This window comes from Liolophura sinensis, chromosome 2 (genome assembly GCF_032854445.1).
Source record: "Liolophura sinensis isolate JHLJ2023 chromosome 2, CUHK_Ljap_v2, whole genome shotgun sequence".
Classification (NCBI taxonomy): Eukaryota; Metazoa; Mollusca; class Polyplacophora; order Chitonida; family Chitonidae; genus Liolophura; species Liolophura sinensis.
The window spans coordinates 18,127,664-18,148,851 of NC_088296.1; the positions used below are offsets into that span (position 1 = coordinate 18,127,664).

At 38.5% G+C, this 21,188-nt stretch overlaps 2 protein-coding genes across 3 annotated transcripts in view; one reads left to right on the forward strand and one right to left on the reverse strand.

The window, feature by feature from the left end:
- Positions 1 to 1,190: 1,190 nt before the first annotated feature.
- On the reverse strand, positions 1,191 to 13,593 carry LOC135462551 (lysophosphatidic acid phosphatase type 6-like). Its single transcript, XM_064739776.1, has 11 exons — positions 13,297 to 13,593; positions 11,910 to 12,044; positions 11,551 to 11,681; positions 10,607 to 10,695; positions 8,723 to 8,881; positions 6,573 to 6,646; positions 5,323 to 5,426; positions 4,613 to 4,699; positions 3,143 to 3,311; positions 2,609 to 2,741; positions 1,191 to 1,910 (listed from the first exon to the last, which is right to left on the reverse strand). The coding sequence occupies exons 1-11, from the start codon at positions 13,543 to 13,545 to the stop codon at positions 1,801 to 1,803; spliced, it is 1,440 nt and encodes a 479-aa protein (XP_064595846.1). The 5' UTR covers positions 13,546 to 13,593; the 3' UTR covers positions 1,191 to 1,800.
- A 779-nt stretch (positions 13,594 to 14,372) lies between these two features.
- Positions 14,373 to 21,188, forward strand: part of LOC135463207 (adenomatous polyposis coli protein-like) — a 94,859-nt gene continuing 88,043 nt past the window's right edge. Inside the window, exons 1-2 of one of the 2 annotated variants that reach the window (XM_064740519.1) lie at positions 14,373 to 14,397; positions 16,468 to 16,548. The gene's annotated coding sequence lies outside the window, so the exon portion shown is untranslated. The remainder of the gene's footprint in view (positions 14,398 to 16,467; positions 16,549 to 21,188) is intronic. The other variant, XM_064740518.1, reaches the window with a different exon arrangement.

Genomic DNA, 21,188 nt, shown 5'->3' on the forward strand with positions numbered 1-21,188 from the left:
TCTGAACAACGATCATATCTGATGCCTTGAGAAAATCGACATGATTGATACACATCGAAACAAGTAATTATAAATATTATAACTAACATCCAAATTTAACAGAATATTACACCAGATTTTTTTGTACTCTGATAGATCTTGAGAAAAAAAAAGACAAAATATACATGCTGTTTTCAGTGAGTATCGAAATAAACGAAGCCTAAAGTTACCAGAAATAGCATTAATTTCACAACAAATAAACCTTACTTTACTTGTAGATAAAACATGTCAGGCAAATTTACTAAATAAAGAGAGACCATCTATTTTCTTGCTCTCCTAAAAATTCAGACAGATACTTTAGATTAAAAGTTTAAGATAAAGAAATGCTCTCTTCAAAAAGAAGACATACTGTAATTCATGTGACAACAGATTTCCAAATTCTCTTTTTTCCTTTCTTTTCGAATACGACACCCAGATTAACAAAAAGTAAGGAAATATTAAATAATGGAGGTGAGGCAATGTTGTGACTAGAATTCAGATGGAGTAAACATTCTGTATTGTAATTGTAATTGTAAAAAATACTCAACATACTAAACAAAAATTGAAATTTCCTGTGACAAGTATTTCATTTTGTATTTTGATTACCTTATCTGAGGGTAATATATTTCTTATTATTGTTTTAAGAGGTTAAGAAATATTCAATTAGCTATTCACCACAATCATTGGTGGGAGGAGTGTGACTAGACAATTGTTTGTAATCTAGTTTTCAGAAATGAATAAATGTAAACTTTCTGGGAAGATCAGTTTTCTTTTTTTTTTTTTAGAATTCTCTTCGATTTTCTTTTTAAATTTTGGGTCCTATTTACACATATGAATCCCAAACCATTAAATTTACTTTTGTGCTTACGGGAATCTCAGAACACTAGAGTTAGGCTTTTATTATGCCTTCAAGTCTGGAGCTAGTTTTGAGTTTCAGGGATTCCCTGTGCTAAGTCAGATTTGGACTTTCGGAATGCGGCCCTGTACTAAGTCAGATTTGGGCTTCAGGAATCCTGCTCTGCACTAAGTCAGATTTGGGGTTTAGGAATCCGCCCCTGTACTAAGTCAGATTTAGGCTTTAGGAATCTGCCCCTGCACTAAGTCAGATTTGGGCTTTAGGAATCTGGCCCTGTACTAAGTCAGATTAGGGCTTTAGGAATCCTGCTCTGCACTAAGTCAGATTTGGGCTTTAGGAATCCGGCCCTGTACAAAGCTAAATTTGGGCTTAAGGGAGCCCCCGAACAAAGTCAGCCTTGGGTTTTGGGGAATCCATGAACAAAATTAGATTCAGGCTGTAGAGAATCCCTGTACAGAATTAGATCTGGGCTTTAGGGAATCCCTGAAAACAAGAGTTACCTTCAGGATTTAGTGAAGCTTGGAATATTAGAATTACCTTTGGGGTTGTTTTTTGTTTTTTAGTGAATTCTAGTACATAAGAATTAGTATACACTTTATGGTAATTCCAGAACATTAGACTTCATACAAAATTTGGTTTTCTGTAAATGTGAGAATTGAAATTATAAAATTTAGATTTGGGCACTATAGTGAACAGCACTATGTATTTTTGTGAAACAATTACCCAGCATTCAGTTATGGGTCATCACAGTGCAAGTTAAATGTCTTGGATAGGCCACAGGTCATTTCTTTCTATTCAAATATGTGATGAATGTCGTTCGCCAACAACAAAATTACTATGCTGCCCATTTCTGTACGTGATCCAAAATGTGACCTTGAACCTTGGCTTAACCCCAGGGGTTTGTTTTTAGTTTCTGTGGGGTGTTTTTACATTCCTGCGGGTCGCTCAGCTTTTTCATCTGCTTCAGCAGACTCCTCTTTTGTTTCTTGGTGGTCGGGTAAGAGAGATCCTTCTGGTAAGTTCAGGTCACTGGGGGCTGAAAAAGCAAACAAACAACACAGAAGGTTTTAGTAAGCCAAGCTTAATACAAATTTATGCCCCCAAGCCAAACAACTTGCGTATGAATAAAACTGCTTTTCAAACTTGATCTGACTTGCCACAAAATGAAGTCGCGACACTCATACCACTGTGGCTATCATTATGGTGGGAAAAATCACAGCCAGAGTCATTTTAAATCCCAGGACCATCCGTAGGTTGCTGACAGACCTTACCACGTATGCCCTTCTATGAGAGTACAGGTAATCGTTATTTAAGGCCAAATTTAAGCATAAATTTGAATATTTAATTGGATCTATTTTAAATCTCGTTTTAATTTCTGACTGAAGTCAAATTTATCTTGTGTAAACAGTCCTGAAACTTTTTTTCATTTTTTTTTTTCAAACTTTTTTGAAACTGTTTTTTTTTTTTTCAGTTAATTCTTGGACTGAATTTCCGACACTGAATTTTAGCCCAGTCAGGCTTTCGAAAGCAACCACTAATACCATCAGAGAATTTCACACGTCACATAGGCATGCAAAACCATCAATACGCATAGGTATATTGAATTTCTGACACCCTAATAACAAGAGCAGTGAAAATACAAGCCCCACTGAGACTGGAACTCACGACTTATCGGTACCAGGATTGATTGGTTCAAGCATTTCTGTAAATAAGCTTAATTCAATGTAATCTTACCTTGGAGTTGTGCAGGAAAAGTCGCTCCACACAGTTCTTTATGCCTTTTGTTGTCTACCATGTACTTTGATAATGCACTTTTCATCTGACTGACGCTAACAACTGGAGAACCAAAACCTCGCTCTGTCATGTCCTGTTAGAACATTGATCAAGTTTTGGCATCTGGTTTTGAAATGTAGTAAACTGTTAGATATTTCAATATAATTTAATCTGGAAGAAATGTTATTGAAAAAAATCCAGCGATCTCATTTCGAGGTTGTGAGCATTTTACTAACTACATGCACCTTCACACCTTCACAGGTTAGTGGCATCTGTTACCTGCTTGTCTCGGAAACTCTGTGCGTTCACAGTGTATCAGCAATGGGCTACACACAAGACAAAGCAAAATTTAAAATTTCTGTATTGACGACCTACAGGGTGCACTCCAATAATTAAGGCAAATTTCGGTCTCGATTCAAAACTCGGTACAAGGGTCAATTTCTCTTGTTAGATGCTTATATATGCAGTAGGCATGCACACTCCAAACGCACTTACCTCCCCTAGATACTGGACTTTAACCCAGTGTTCACCCTTTTTGTCCTCGTATAACTCTATTGCTATATCTGCTGCAAATGGCGGCCATTTTCCATCATATATCCCCATAGCAACCAGAAGTGGAATGAGGCTGGTGTCATGGCAACTGTACAACATCATCTTAGGGCCCCTGAGCAGAGAAAAAAAATACTATGAATGTAAAATTTATTAAGGAGATTAATGCATCTTTATCTATCTGATTGGTGTTTCTGGAGTGGCCTAGTGGTAAGAGGTGCTTGCTTTCCAATCATTCCAATCACCAGGATATTCAGGACACATGGGGTGCGGTTCTTATCAAGGGCTTAAACATGCTGGACAGACCATTAATTCAAAGGGCTAATCGACAAGTAATGGGTTATATCAGTGAGTTATCTTCCCTTGGACAACATCCAGATGGCGCTATGCCTGTCTTGGTACTGGGCCATCACTGAGTAATCAGTACAGTTTCCCACTGCTCACTTACTGTAAATTATCAGTTTTTTAAACAACTAAGCACTTATTTCGGTGCAATTTACGCATACACTTATTGTGAAAATGAAGCCAAAAATAATTTCTTTTGAGTCACTAAAGATGCAATCTCCATGAAAGACTTCAAATTATTTCTCTACACTCCATGATCCCTAGTTCTTCCAGAATGCTTCAATATTGATTGCAGAGATAGTTGAAAAGGTTGATTTATTTGGGTTTTTCGCCATACTCAAGACTATTTCACATTATGGTGGGAGGAAACCAGGCTCGGGGAAAGCTGACGACCAGCCACAGGTTGCTGGCAGACATTCCCACTAGGGCCGGAGAGGAAGCCAGCATGAGCTGGACTTGAACTCACAGCCATCACAATGGTGGGAGGCTCTTGAGTCATTGTGTGCTAACTCCCTTGTTGGTTAATGAATGAACAATCATGGTTTAACGCTACATCGGCAATATTTCAGCCAAATCATGGCTAGAACATGTTTAATACAGAAGGCAGAGAAGGGTTTTCGATATGATGATGACAGCATTAAAGAAAAAAGAAACAGAAAGAACTATAATTTATATAAATATAAACTCTCTGGCTGTAAGTGGGAAGGTCTGCAAGCAGCCTCCGGATGGTCGTGGGTTTCCCCCGGGCTCTGCCCGGTTTCCTCCCACCACAATGTTGGCCGCAATCGTGTAAGTGAAATATTCTTGAGTACGGCATAAAACACCAATCAAATAAATAAATAAATACAAATATAAATTAAAATTAAATTAATAAATATAAATATCACAGCATCACCAACAATGCTGTCAAATTAGTGGCATATGAAAGCAAAAGTTAAGTGGAAATAAAGTACCGTCTGAGCCCTTTTTGTACTTACACATTCACATCAACAGACACTTTGGTTACATACTAATGTGGGTTTGAATACAGTCTTAGTGTTGAGGTTGGAAGGCCTCCACATTTGTACTCACTTTTCACCTTTGACAGCGCCCTCTATTTTCTGAATCACCATGAAGAGTGATCTCCCCATGGCCAGTTTGACCACCTCCTCCCGTAGTCTGGAACAGCAAAATTAACATATCTTATTAAAAGTGAAAACTGAAAAAAACTAGTAGGTATTTACCATATTTACAGACTTAAAAGCTGAAAGACTACTGTTTTTACTTGGATGGGTTAAAAAAAATTCGTTTCGGACAGTGCTGTTAGGTAATATTGTTATAAAGCTGAAGTTGTAACTATCGGAAATTTTGGCAGCAAAATTCTTGTGAATGCTATTTTTTATCATTTGGACCTTAGTTTGGCAGCCATACTGGATTTCAAGCAAAAACCTTCTTCTTAAGAACCAATGGACAGATCCTTCTAAAATTTTATATGCACGTAGAACGCTACTAATTACATGAAGTTTGAACAAAAAAAAACTCCATAAAAATTGGTTGAAAACATTAAAAGTTCAGCATTGTTTAGTGACTCCAGGACAGACTTTTTCAAATAATCCACTGTATCTCATATATTTACCCCAAATTTCATCAATATCTAATCAAGATTCACCTATCCATTTTGCCCGATTCTGGCTACTCTCTTGATCAAAGAAAGGTGTTTCAAGGTTTGTTTGGAAGCCAGGATGTTTTCCTTTTTCAGCACTAAAAGAAAGATGTTGTGACCTAAATGGTCCCTGACTTACTTTCCGTCTGTCCCAGTGTTAGCATAAACAACCATCCCTACAGCGTAACGCTCCACAATCTCCTCAAACTCTCGCAATTTCTCTGGGACTTGGAATCCATGGCTCTACCAAAAGAAATTATTACAAGTATTTTTAAAGCTAATTGGTGTTCAATCCCATATTCTGGAATATTTCATGAATACAATACATGTCAGGTACATATATTTCATTCATTTGATTAGCATTTAAGGTCATATTTTTACACAGTAGTAATGTTTCCTTTACAGAGCGCCAGAGTGGATGGAAATAACCAGATGCTGTATCCCACCCAAGGTTTAGCATCTTTCAAGTGACACCTTTAGCTTGATTCTCATTGCTTTATCCACCTCTTCGGGCCTCCTGAAAGTTTTTTGTTAAGTTCGATTAATTTCTTATAAGAAAAACTTAATTGCTGGCAATAAAATCATCGTCTTCACACGTTCATGGGCTTCTGAGAGTTGGTTTTAACCTACAAACTTTATATGAAATATAGCACCTTTGTTCCATGTGTGACACAAGGATTTTATTGTGATGGCCAAGATCAAAATGAATGTCATAATACTGAAATGCAAGCCCTCTGCAGCAAGCACTCTCCATCAAGCCCTCTAGAGCAAGCTCTCTCCAGCAAGCTCTCTTCAGCAAGCACTCTACAGCAAGCCCTCTGCAGCAAGCCCTCTCCATCAAGCTCTCTCCAGCAAGCACTCTACAGCAAGCCCTCTCCAGCAAGCCCTCTGTAGCAAGCCCTCTCCAGCAAGCCCTCTCCAGCAAGCCCTCCACCAAGCTCTCTCCAGCAAGCCCTTTCCAGCAAGCCCTCTCCAGTAAGCTCTCTCCAGCAAGCACCCTCCAGCAAGCACTCTCCAGCAAGCTCTCTCCAGCAAGCACTCTACATCAAGCTCTCTCCAGCAAGCCCTCTACAGCAAGCTCTCTCCAGCAAGCCATCTACAGCAAGCCCCTTTACAGCAAGCACTCTACAGCAAGCACTCTCCAGCAGCCTTCATGTAAGACAACATCAGCTGCCTCCCAAGCACCAATATTTTTGGGGTGCAGAGGAACCAGGGTCCTCACAGAAAATTACTGCCAGCCCCTCTTCATAGTTTGGATGTGCCTTGTACTTTCAAAAATGGTGTTCCACTCCCCCCTCCCCCTTATTTGCCCTGGAGTATATGGACATACCATCCAATTAAAACGTGATATTAGAATCAGCCTGCATTTCTGTGGTTGCATAATCTTACCTTACGGCACACAATATCATCCCGGACATCAACCATACAGACTTGCTCCTTGGGGTCTAAACTCGAGTCAATCCCTGATGCCAAAAAAAAAAAAAAAGAGGCAAAATGAAACCATTTATTCCGGTTAATTATTCCATTCATTTATTTATTTGATTGGTCCTTAGTACCTCAAGTACCTCAGTGGAGGTGTATCCTGTAAATATTAAGTAAAAAAAATGATGCCTGAGGTGTATCTGAGGTATAGCTGAGGTGCATGCTTATAGGCAAGTTGGATGTACACTATTTTCACTTTTATTTTGATACAAAGCAAGCTCAAAACACTTAAATATTGGCTATGTAAATTATAGATAAATTTACAAAGTTTAAAGTTTGAAAATGAATGCTGTTCCTTGTTTGAAGTATCTGTAAAATCTCAGCTGATTTACAACAATAACAGTGATACACATTTACATGAGGCTTTCTAGCTGCTTGATCAAAATTTAGTGCTACTCCTTTTCTATGCCTGTTACAACTGTTCGTCTGTCCAAACCTGTTACAAATTCAGTACATAATTGGGTTGTTTTCCCAAAGCCTGGAATATATATGCACATTCTTCAGGGCAGCCATCTTGGAATAATCTGGGGCAAATATATCCATGCTCTGTGATTGGTCAATATTTGCACACTGGATGGCAAGTCAGTGTAGGGTGAGACAAAGGCTTATATTTATTTAGTAAACATTTTTTTCTTTTGCACAAGAACACTTGTAATTTTGTACTCACCATTTTGTCTCAACTAAAATGTCTAAATCTGGTCCCTTCATTTAAACCTTGTTTCAACAAAGTAACTGAAGTGTACCTGGGGTACATGACCACTAAATTATAATCAAAATCTCTAACGTGTACCTGACGTACCTGTGCGTCATTTACTTTTTTTAACTTTTAAAGTCTTTAAGGTGTACCTGAGCTATATCGTCAAAGTGTTGATTTCTTTCAACGTTGCTGAGGTGTATTTGATTTATTTATTTATTTGACTGGTGTTTTACACAATACTCAAGAATATTTCACTTATATGATGGCGGCCCGCATTATGGTGGGTAAAAACCGGGCTAACCCAAGACCATCCGCAGGTTGAGAGGTGTATTTGAGGTACATTATCTCATATTCAAAACTGCTCAAAAAATCTTAAAGTTTTTCCGGTGTACCTGAGATACATCATTTACTTCTTTTAGCTTTCATTAGCTTTCAAGTGTTGATTTTTTTTTCAAAGGATGTTCCTGAGGTACATCCGAGTTATAGGCATATGGCTGGGGTGTATCTGAAGTACTACAGTACACCTCAGATAATATAGGTGGGGTGTACACCTGATCTATACCTCACACTAAGGTGTACATGAGGCATACACCCCATACACACCTCATCTATACCTCATTTATACCTCACACTGAGGTGGACACCTCGTGTTTGGAAGAGTAAATTACACTGAAAGTTGCTCTTTTAAATGTGAAAAGGTTGAGGAGTTTGAATGGGTAACCGAGAGAACAGAAGCAGATCAGTATAGAATCTTGAAAATTTCTTGCATGAAACAGTCTGCGCCTCTTAAATGACTTTGCCATTGGAATTTCATTTATTTGTTTATTTGATCAGAGTTTTACGCCATACTCAAAAATATGTCACTGATACAACAGCGGCCAGAAACCCACATCCATCTGCAGGTTCTTAGCCGCAGAAAGGAAAACAGGAATGACCCACTGACAATTCCGTTTGATGTTCAGAATCAATAAGATAAAATAATTAGTCTAGACAGATCCCAGATTGTAAATCACATTTGTAAGCCGGAGTACCAGACCTTTTAATTTTCCCCTTGCCCCCGTGGCAAACCAACCAACACTTAACACCCCGCACTAGTATGGAGCTTTAGGAACAATGAGTTAGGCGTAAATTAAGACATGCAAATCTGATTTCCAAAACTCAATTTTGTTGTGCATGATTTTTATTATTTTGAACTGTGATATATCTTAGTTATACAACATTTTATCACAAAAGGGAAAAGGTAAAGCTTCTTGAACTTTGGTTAGAATACTCTTTCAACACATACATATATTTGGTCTAGTGTTGTCTTGTTTTTAAAATGGCAGGGCTTTAATATACATTTATTTGAGCAAGTCCTTACCCAGAACTTGCTCAAGTTTAAGCCTCTCCTCCTTCACTCCGGGTATGTTCCCGTAGTTCGTCAGCGTTTTGTGCGTAAGTTTCTTGAGAAAGTCACAGTGATGTCCATTGGGAAAGAGGTACTCCTTTCCTATATCCTGAGTGTAGAGAACCACATTGCCTGAACAACAGAAAGACAACATTATGAGTGAAGAGAGCCACATTGCCTGAACAACATAAAGACAACATTATGAGTGGAGAGAGCCACATTGCCTGAACAACAGAAAAACAACATTCTGAGTGAAGAGAACCACATTGCCTGAACAACAGAAAAACAACATTATGAGTGAAGAGAACCATATTGCCTGAACAACAGAAAGACAACATTGTGAGTGAAGAGAACCACATTGTCTGAAGAAGAAAAGACAACATCCTGAGTGAAGAGAGCCACATTGCCTGAAGAACTGAAAGACAACATTATGAGTGAAGAGAGCCACATTGCCTAAACAACAGAAAGACAACATCCTGAGTGAAGAGACCCACATTGCCTGAAGAACAGAAAGACAACATTATGAGTGAAGAGAACCACATTGCCTGAAGGACAGAAAGACAACATTCTGAGTGAAGAGAACCACATTACCCGAGGAACAGAAAGACAACATTCTGAGTGAAGAGAACCACATTGCCTGAACAACAGAAAGACACCATTCTGAGTGAAGAGAGCCACATTGCCTGAACAACAGAAAGACACCATTCTGAGTGAAGAGACCCACATTGCCTGAACAACAGAAAGACAACATTATGAGTGAAGAGAGCCACATTGCCTGAAGAACAGAAAGACAACATTCTGAGTGAAGAGAACCACATTGCCTGAAGAACAGAAAGACAACATTATGAGTGAAGAGAACCACATTGCCTGAAGAACAGAAAGACAACATTCTGAGTGAAGAGAACCACATTGCCTGAAGAACAGAAAGACAACATTATGAGTGAAGAGAACCACATTGCCTGAAGAACAGAAAGACAACATTATGAGTGAAGAGAACCACATTGCCTGAACAACACAAGACAATGTCCTAAGAGTAGACAGCCACATTGCCTGAAGAACAGAAAGGCAACATCCTGAGTGAAGAGAACCAAACTGTCTGAAGAAGGAGAGAGACGACAGCATCCTGAGTGAACAAAATTTTTAATTTACAAGAAAACTTATGAGAAACTGATTTTCTAACTCTTGTGAAAGTGCTTGCTGATGACCACAGGTGAAACAGTGAAAGCTGGATTTGAGTCTGGGACGTCTTTGGTCACAGGCTGCTAACATGAGGTTAATGGGCCTGTAAGGTTAATGGGCCTGTATGGTTAATGGGCCTGTATGGTTAATGGGCCTGCAAGGACACAATGTACATGTACTATGGGTTATACCAAAGATTTTAAAACAGTATTTTTTGCTTCCTCAGTTAGCGCTCTGCACCGAGAGGATAGAGCAGGAAAACAGGACTGGTCGGCCCTGTGTCAGAACAATGTGACTGGATGGAGTGTCATGTCTGGTGTCTCTGCCATGATACTTCAGTGGTGGCAGCACTTTGGCAGCGTGAACACGCCTTGCCACAAGAAGACACAGTATATGTACACACACCTAATGACTCCTTGTCGTTATGTCTGAAAAATTGCGCAGTACGACGTAAAACCCCAGGTATGCACACATTCATATTCAAATCTTATGAATGAAGGTCTAAATGCTAAAAAAAAAACATTGGCAATACATAAAATACTAAATTTAGCAACTACGTCAAAAGATGTAGATGAACTAACATAATATACATGTCTACATGTATCTGAGTTTTCCGGTGATAATTGTTGGAAATTTCGAAGAATTGAACCAAAAAAGTTATTTTCACGTCTTACTTACCTGCTTTCTTTAAATGGACAGCTCCGTATATTCCTGCCACTACACACCTTAATGAATCTATTGTCCTCTGTGTGTTTGTCGAATGTGGGCTAGAAAGGTAAAGAATTTTAAGGTAGTGAGTGAACTGATAATAACAATCAAAGTGCTAAAATGTAGACTGGTAGGAACTGAAGCCCTGAAGAAATTCACCAGAGCTTCATTTTTGAGGTATGCTATTCCGCTTCCTTTAGTTCACATTTATTTATTTGACTGGTGTTTTACGCCGCACTCAAGAATATTTCACTTATGGTGGGAGGAAAATAGTGTGGGGTTCACATTTCAGAAATACTCAACTATTAATCATGGTAAATAATTTGCAGAATTTAGCTTAATTTTCCGCAAAGGGGGTGAAAAGCAAACTTTATGAGTGAATGTTTGCTAATGACTTAAACACAGCATATTTACCTGTCAAAAATATTAATTTATTTATATGATTGGTGCCGTACTCAAGAATATTTCACTCCTGTATTAAGCTGTGAGAAACCCCGGCTCGGGGGGAAAACCCTTGACCACCCCTGCAATTTGCTAACAGACCTTCCCAGGTATGACTGGAGAGGAAGAGAAATTGATTACCATCCATGGATGACTGAAACTAAGACTGAAATAAAAAATCTATGATAGGAAATGTATGTGCATGGATATCAGAGTCAGATAAAGCCTCTGGCCAATAACAGCCAGAGATCAAAACAAATTATTGCAATTCTTCAACCTTTTCACATGTTTGCAAGGTGTTTATTTAAGCAAATTCTGAGGTAGACTAATAAAATTAATCTTTTTGTGAAGCAATGAAATCGGACAATACAACCAATGTAAATTTGTCTGCAAAATCAAATTAAAAACCTGTATAACTTGCACTGAAAGTGGCTTTTTCATATGCAAAAAAATTGAGGATTTCGGCTACTCACAGAATACTGTCAGGGTCATACTGATCACTGATTAGTCCAAACTTGTCTAGGTACCGCCTCCGTATCCGCCTCCCAAGCATGTAAGTCTGGTCTTGTCCTAGACAGGTCAGTTGACCAATGTAAGCTCCGCCCTAACAAGACACAAAATGATTGGCATGCTGATTGACAATGTCACAAGTGATATGTAAAAAATATTAGAATTTTTTCATCTGGTTTTTGCGTTTAAAGAGGGCCTGTGTTAAAACCATTCATACATGTGTTCGTCTCTTTCTGAATATTTCTTAGATTTCTGATTTCTGTGGTTTTAAAAGGAAAAAAAATTAATAAAATCGGAAAAAAGAAAATAGAGAAATTTTTACTTTAAGTGTGTGTTTCCTGTAATGCTTCTCCAGAGAAGATTCTGGTCTTGCTCCTCCTCCAGTCAAATCACGTAGAGTGTAATTGTACAGAGTATGTGGTACCCCTGCTAGGAAGAGCCGAACTTCATAATTGGCCTGGAAAACAAGGAAAACTGGCAGCTTCATAAAGTTGAATCATAACAACAATCAGGATGACTCTCTATAAAATCCATGAGGAAGTTTTGCCATTTTTAAGCCGACATACACGGATATTTCACTTATATGATGGTAGACATCACTATGGTGGTAGGTAATCCATGACCATCCGCAGGTTGCTGGCAGACCTACACACGTACGACCGGGGAGAAAGCTAGCGTGAGATGGACTTGAACCCACAGAGACCGGACTGGTGAGAGGCTCCTAAGTTATTACACCTGCTGGCACGCTAACCACCTCTGCCACAGATTCCCCCAGGTATCATCTGTCATAGCAAAACCATTTCCAAAGTGGGAGGTCTACGTATCACATTAGAAATATTATATGATTTTATGACATTAATTTATTTATTTATTTATTTGATTGGTGTTTTACGCCGTACTCAAGAATATTTCACTTATACGACAGCAGTCAGCATTATGGTGGGAGGAAACCGGGCAGAGCCTGGGGGAAACCCACAACCATTCGCAGGTTGCTGATAGACCTTCCCACCTACAGTTGGAGTGGAAGCCAGCATAAGCTGGACTTGAACTCACACCAACCGCATTGGTGAGAAACTCCTTGGTCATTACACAGTATAAAAAGCTGGTAAATTCTGATCAAAAATAGCAGGGTGATATGCCCATGAAAGTCTATGATGATGACGAGTCCACTATGACGTCAGGGTTGATCTGGGTCCACATATGATGGCCAGACCTGGGCATCTGAGCCGGCTACAGGTACCATGGATGGAAGATATTCACCATGGCTGGAGGATATTCACCATGGCTGGAGGATATTCACCATGGATGGAAGATATTCACCATGGCTGGAGGATATTTACCATGGCTGGAGGATATTCACCATGGCTGGAGGATATTTACCATGGCTGGAGGATATTCACCATGGCTGGAGGATATTCACCATGGCTGGGAGATATTCACCATGGCTGGAGGATATTCACCATGGCTGGAGGATATTCACCATGGCTGGAGGATATTCACCATGGCTGGGAGATATTCACCATGGCTGGAGGATATTCACCATGGCTGGAGGATATTTACCATGGCTGGAGGATATTTACCATGGCTGGAGGATATTCAGCTACGATCCGGCTGTGCTGTAAATCCTGTTTCAATCAATCATCAACGTTACCGGTAGGCCTACTGCAGAGATTAAAAGACAACCAGCACCTTACACATTTTGATTTTACCTGTTCAACATTTGGTATGGTTTTCAAAGGGGTCCGTGCTCCGTGACGAAAGAAAATCTGCACCTGTTTTAACGTCAGCTCACTTTCGATTTCGTTATCAACTTCGCGCTCAACATCAACCGCTTTGTTGTCTGCGAAAACAGTTCCGGTATTTGACTGAAACCTCCAACGAACGCCTTTATAGGCCATCAGACCAAGAACAGCAGATCCAGTCGCACTACTTAACTGCAGTATCAATCTTCGATTCATCTTCAAACAAAAAGAAAACGCTTTTTTTAAGTGTTTGTCGCTCACACAACTGTCATCTGTCAAACTCTAGAAAACACGTGGTGAGCACTTCCGGAAGAGCTCTTCTAGGGGAAACTATCCTGTTTTTATTCTAGTCACTCGGACTTTTAGCAATAGTTGCCTCCCTTTATCCGCCAACAGGTATGTGAAAAGTGAGTGAGTGCTTGGGGTATGAGAAAAGCACCAACAAACCAAATCACACAGTAAACTATGAGGGGCCAAATTAACATTTAATCGCAAATTAACGATATCAATAAATCATTCATCGATATCAATAATTCTTTTATCTGTATCAACAAATGAATTAGCGATATCGATAAATCTTGATTAAATGTTAATCTGGCTCCCCACAGTAAACACAATCCAGAAATAGTAAATAGTGAGAAAAGTGAAAGCTAAACATTTATTTTTGAGATATTGTTACCATCGAGGTCCATTAAGAAATTTGGCCATTGAACTTGAAGCCAAGAAAACAATCTGATACTGCAACGTTTAATAACATGATTTCTTTGATTTTACACCTATCAACATTTAAACAAATTTAAATTGCAATTACATGTAGCTTAGAACCTTGAAGATTAAGAGCATTCAAAACTTTTCGGTTAGAAACTCGATCGCCTTTGTGTACTTTAAATCTATTTTGCACCTGTTCCTATGATCAAAGTTTCGCGCGCGCACTCGACGTCACGACGGTTTAGCCAATCAAATAGCCCATATACCTTTGCCGTACAGTGTGACGTCATGTCGAGGTCAATGGCAGTAAAAATTAGTGAAAGCAATGGCTACGACAACAATGAGAGAGCACGATTCAAGGTAACTCTAAAGATTAGGCTGTGATTTATTTTTTCCTGTGTGACTAAGCAGGCGTTGCTGGTGTGGCGACATTAAGTAGCTGTGTGTATGCCCTTCTAATTTCAGCAAAAAAATGTCTAAAACTCGTACGTGCTTTTCTGTCACCATGTCTATTACAACAACAACATAACATACAGTTACCTACGCACGCACATGAAAGACTGATTATTGAATACTTGTGTTATTTGCATTTAAATGGATAGTTTCATGCCGAAAGTTTGAAAGTTTCGGAATAGCCATGGTCGTGCATTCAAAGTGATGAAACGTATTACTGTATAGTTTAGGTTTTGAGGTTAATCCTTGATATAAATTGTGCAGTTATTTGAAAACCCCTCTTACAAGTTCTAACTTCTAGCTGCACGCATTGTACACATGGCTCTAAGGCATAGCACCCAATGGTGTGAAAGCCCCATGGGCTATATGCACCTCTGCACAGAAAATCGTAAAACGAATTGCGATATAATTCTAATTTTTCCTGGAAAATGACTCAAAATTAACTAACAATATTAACCCTCAGTCTTGGTCACATTTCGATCAGCCTTGGTCGCATTTCGATCAGCCTAGCCGAAAGCTAAGCGGGAATAATTGTTCCAATTTGTAAAGCCCAGCTACGGTCATGTAGACTTCCATGCGAACAGTTTCATGAAAAAAACTACAGCTTAAATCCTCTTCATTGTGGAGTATTAAATCAGGCTAAGCAGGGAATAAAATGAATGAATTAAGGTCTTTTTGCATTGCCTTGAGGGTGCATAGGCCTGCCAGCAACCTGCAGATGGTAGTCAATTTCCCTCCTACCATAATGTTGGCTGCCGTCGTATAAGTGAAATATTCTTACGTACGGCGTAAAACACCAATCAAATAAAGAAATTCATTGAGGGTGCATATATGAGCCATAGAAAAATTATTTCTATGTGTAGTGTGAAAAATTTTAATTTTTGGCCAGGAAAAACCTCATGGCAGCCTGGAAATTTGAAATCTTTGATATTTTTAACTCTGTGACTCTTTCAACTCCATGGTCTTTCCGGTATATGAAACAAACGCTCCAGAATTCCTCTGAAAAATTCTTCATGAATTCTTTACTCTAATAAAACAAAGTTTTTATGAATTTGTAACATTTAATTTTCAAAATGAAATGAAATGAAATTTACTTGTACAGGTTTAAGGGTTTATCATTTAATCCAGATGGTCTCCACAAGCCTAGCATTACCTGTACATGTACCCTGCCCTGACATTGTATTAAGCTACAGGGCACATTTACCTGTAGATGTGGGCAAATTGGGCTTCTCTAACTATCGTAAAATGACCTGAAGATTTGCATTTTCACATGGTTTCATGCAGTTGCCATGGTAACCTGAAGTTTTGCATGTGAGTTATTGTTGTTTACTTTCACACAATCTGAGATGACAAAAGAGACTGATTAGCCTCCCGCCTGTTTCATTACCCTGCATGGCTATTAGAAACTCTGGTTGCTAATCCTCGCCACATGGGGTCAAGTCACTGAAGGTGAGAAGTGCAGGTCTCCCAACTAGTAGGCCTACATGTACATTTCTAGTTATACCCATGAAACACTGTCTCCAAACACTGTCTCAAAGCATGACCACAGCAAACAAGAAATGTACATGCACAATGTACAGTGCAGACGAACCGTGATATGCTTAGTGTACTATAGCATACTCATTTCTTGGGTTTACTCATTAAAGTTACTGGTTTAATCTTTATTAATGGAAAGTGAAATCTGTAGTACTGTGTTTCACTTAAAGTTTGGTATGTAAATATACACTGTCAGAAACGCATAAAAGACTTTAAGCCTTAAAGCTATACTTCTGATGCCAACATTTTAGTTTTTCTCTGTAAGAAATCGATCATAGCTTAGGAAAGTTTCTAAATATGCATTAGGTGGATGAATCCAACTTAAGGTGAAATATAGTAATTAGAAAAAAAACAAAAAACGACAATCAGTGTACTTTTTAAAATGTATAAATACATGTACTCTTTTTCTGATTAATTTCCATGTAAATTTTTGTTTTGCAGACCACGCTGGTTATCTCTGCATGACCTGTGAATTACTGAAGCTGGACCCATAAAAACACACTGGAGACACACCAGGTACATGTATGTATATAAGTATAGACAATTAATATATTAATTAATTAATTAATAATTTATAAATATAACAATTGACGTTTTGAATATTTCTGCAGAACTTTAATACTTTGGTAAGCTCCGTCAGAAAAAGTCAAATGAGCATTTGAGTCACGTTGTTAGTGCAGGTTTGGGAGAAGAAAAAAGGTGGGATTGACGCTGTCACAAACTATGTGTACGTGAAATGAAAATATTGAATGTAAGAAATGTGGTTGTATGTGGTTTCTAGTCGGACCTGTCTGGTCAGTGGTCTCATAGGCCACACCAGTTAAATTGTGTCATGGGCAGATTGAATGTTTTTTGGGGTTTTTTTTCGGGTGCAGTATTGGAGGAGGGTGTAGAAATAAGAAACAAATCTGGAAATTCTTTGAATTTGCATGAAATTCGGAGTGTCCAAGCCATTTGTCCTGCCTTAGCACAAAATGCACTTATACTCACCTTCTTGTGTATGCGTTTATATGTTGTAATCTATTAAGGCTTTCAGGATGTAATAAAGTTGCCCCAGAAAATTGCTATGGGAATACAGGGCATTTCCACATTAAACACTCATCATTTTCGCATGGTTTCATGCAGTTGCTATGGTAACAGATGTTTTTAATTTTCCCACATTTCTGCTGTTGTGCATTGTACAGTTTTTTAAGCTGTTACAGTGTCTTTGTCCCCCGAAGACTTGACTCTTCCATCAGGCCGTTTAGGGGTGTGACTCTGTTGATTTCAAACGAACATGCTATACGGGTGTAAAGAGTTTATCTGCCCTGGGGGTGCAAGCTGATCACTGGCTCTTCTTTCTGACTCTTCTTTCTGACTCCAGGTCAGGGTATTGATATAGTTGGAACAGCGTGTTAACACTTGCCTTTATGAGAAAAATGTATCAAAACAACTATTTGACCTAAAATTTTGTACCAAAATGTGCATTTTAAGAGGCGAATAACAGTGAAGAAATAATGGTACTGAAACAGTTGTCTAGTAAGACATCACATTACCTTCCAACAAACGTTAAAACATCTTTTCAACCTCAGTGGAACTCTAAGTATCAGGCAAAATGTGTCATGGACAAAATTTTAGGTCATATTCCATAGTTGAAATAGCGTGTTACATACCAAAAAAAAAAACATGTTATTTATTTATTTATTCGATTGGTGTTTTACGCCATACTCAAGAATATTTCACTTATACGATGGTGGCCAGCATTATGGTGGGAGGAAACTGGGCAGAGCCTGAGGGAAACCCATGACCATCTGTAGGCTGGGGAGAAAAAAATACATAAAAAAATACTTAATTTTTTGAAGGTCTTCATTTCCTCAGGCTTTGCATGCCTAGGTTGGTTCTGGAATCAGCCGTCTGAACATTGTCACATATGATTGGATGGCCAAAGAGATTGAAGCAGTAATTATGATACAACCTTTTTGATTGGTTGTTTGATGTTTTAGTGTTAAAAAGAGTATGATAATCTTTGTTGTATTGCTAAGACTGGAAGTCTTTGGGAACTGTCAAGGCTGATGTCTCAGACTTTCCCCGGATTAATTAAGAAAAGTTCGTTCCATGTTGAGGTTGATAGCTTGCCGGAAATTCGTTTTGGCGTGACTCGGATGTCAGGCAAATTTTCAGTGTGCTTTGACACTGGAGGCAATGGAGATTTTTAAGTGCCCGTGCTCACCATGTGGACTGAGGCGTTGGGGATTTTGACTTCGTGGTCACAGTGGAAAAAAAAAACGCCCGTTGAATCACTAATTAATAAAACGTTAAAAGAGACAGATCGACGAGACATCGCCGCGTTGTTGGAGACAAAAAGACCGTAAAGAACATTGTTGAAGCCTTTTGAGAGTTAATGTCGAATCAGCACCTCATTAATGCAGTTAATTAGAACTGTTAAATTAAATTGATTTTCAATTAACATGATTAGGCAACAAACCACATTGCCTGCCTGTGGCCTGATTTTCGGGTGTGTGGTCCTTGAGTTTTATTGCAAGTCCAATTATCAGTTAAAATGTAAACCATGTATTGTAACCCTGTATAATTCCTCAATCTTTCCGCATTGGAAAGACCAATTTTCAGTGCAATTCTTGCAGATTTTTAATTTGTTTTTGGAGACAAAACTACATTAGTTGGATTAACCAGTTTCAGGGTTTCACAAGGAGTATACTTTTGTCAGTCTACACAGAATAACGCCTTCAGAATATGTTTGAAGGATATACACAATGGAAAAGGTTGAAAAATTACAGTAAGAGATTTGTGGCAGTTTTTGGCATTTCAGTATGCAGGTAAATGCACTATATCTCATAATTTGTTTAAAAAATTTTATAAAAATATTTGATTGTGTTTTCTTAATTTTGTGATTTTCTGAATCTGAAACCATCGTTATTGAAACATTCAGCCCAGCTAGTAATTAGTGACAACTTTTTTGAAAAGTAATTGTTGACACATTATGTTTCTTGGTTGGCTTTTTTTTTGTTTTGTTTTCTCCAGTTGAATGAAACTGTAGTACGCTTATGTGTTGACATGAAATGCATTGGCTATGATATAGTATGTGGAATGTAATAAAACCATATGTTATGAGTAATGCTTTATGAGGAAAGAACTTAATAAACTTTGATTGCGAGTTTGTTTGGACACAGTGCACACGTACCTGTCTGCTTACTGGTAGCAGGACATCAGTGCAATGACCTAAAAATTTGACAACAAAATTTGTGATGATTTTGATTTTTTGTGAGGCAAATATATGTCATGAAATAATACTAAAATTTACATTTTCCCAGTTGGATATCATCCAACACCTCTCAAATCACCTTTCACCAGCCCCAATAGCACAGTTGGTGGAGCGTCCGCTTTGGGAGTGGTAGATCCAGGGTCAATCCTGGGTAGAGTCACACCTAAGACTTTTAAACTTCCTCGCTTGGTGATCAGCATTAAGGTGATAGTGCAACGACTGGTTGACCCGTATCAGTATAAAGGCTCAGGTTACTTACCTTTGGTAAGTTGTCTCAGTGAAGCAGCACTAGATAAAAGAGCGGTGGAAATCTGTCCTGCAACAAGGAGGCACGTTACATGCACTGTAAGGATTCCTTCGTTGTCATATGACTGAAAAATTTTTTAAGTACGACGTTAAACCCCAAGCACTCACTCACTCACTCACTCACACGACCTCTCTAAAATTAGTAGAGCTCCAAGAATCTAGAAAAATGAGCAACTTACATGTAGTCATGGACGGAGTTTTAGGTTGTTTAGGGTAGTTAACTTTTGTTAGACAGATAGAAAACATTGGAAATTGTCAGATGGCGACCAGGCTGACTAAAGTGTTATGTTAATAGGACGTGTAAGTACATAATTTTGCTTGATGTACATTTTCTTATGTTTTTTTTTCTTTGTTTGTCCTACTGTTTGAAACACTGTTTGTCAACCTGCGGATGGTCATGGGTTTCTTCCAGGCTCTGCCTGGTTTCCTTCCACCTTAATGCTGGCCGCCCTCGTAAAAGTGAAACATTCTTGAGTGCAGCGTAAAACACCAATCAAATCAAATAAATGAAACACATTGTCAAAACTTCAGACTTATAAGAGAATAAAAAAAAAAGTAGATTATGTGGTTAAGAAAGTTTGCTGTTTAGATTTTGATTATTGGTATTGGTTGGATTTTGATTACAGCACATCATATATATCATTGTTTTCATTTCATTTACATCATGTGGAAACAGTGCTGTATAAATCTTATTTCAGCGCAAAGCTTGCGTTGAAGCTTAAATACTACCCAAATCTTTATTCGATTTTACTAATTTTTTTTCTTTTCACTTCACCCCTTTTCTAATGCGACAAGTGGTATTAGTGGTGCGATCTCGACTTGTCAAAAACCCCACCCCTCAGGGATATCAGTATAATGGATGTGGAAGCCGTCCCTGTGTCAACTGTTTCAAAATGCATTAGCCGTGACAATGTGTGTGCCTTGGGAAATCTTGTTATGCATACAGCTTTTCTTCCTCCTTTCCCAAAGATTTGGCATCCATTGTGACTGGTGGAAAACTCTGTGTAATGGAATGATGTGACAAGTCACCAAAACGTAATCGATAAAAGATTTTTTTTTTTTTTTTTTCGGACCAGCTAGTATTCTCAGCGCAAACTAGGCTTTTAAATGGTTGTAAAAATCCAAGACGATGTCTGAAAGCATCTATTAAATTCTGTTATTTTAAAAGCTCCAAACGTCTCTGATAATTGTCTTTTTTCGTCTTCTGATGCCTGGAGGTGTTATTCTTGAAATTTTTAATAGTCGAATCGACAGCAAATCTAAAAAAAAGATTCCTTTCTTGTCTGTTGAATTATGTGCAGAAAAAAATCCCCGTAAAGTTAAATAATGCAAATACTGGTTTAGGAATTATCTGTCAAAAATAGGCATTAGACAGACAAAAAGATTAAAAATCTCCCTGTTGCATTCTTCATCGTTCTCCCACTAGTTACCATTTTATACATGTGCACACAGGTACGTAAAATTAGGCCCTGGTATGGTATCATCTGTGTCCCGAATAGGTACCTTGTACATCTAGTTGAAGTCATCCACCCAGAAATCTGACACACCAGGGATGGATACAGGGTCGCGTTGTGTCTGTCGACTGTTCCAAAATATC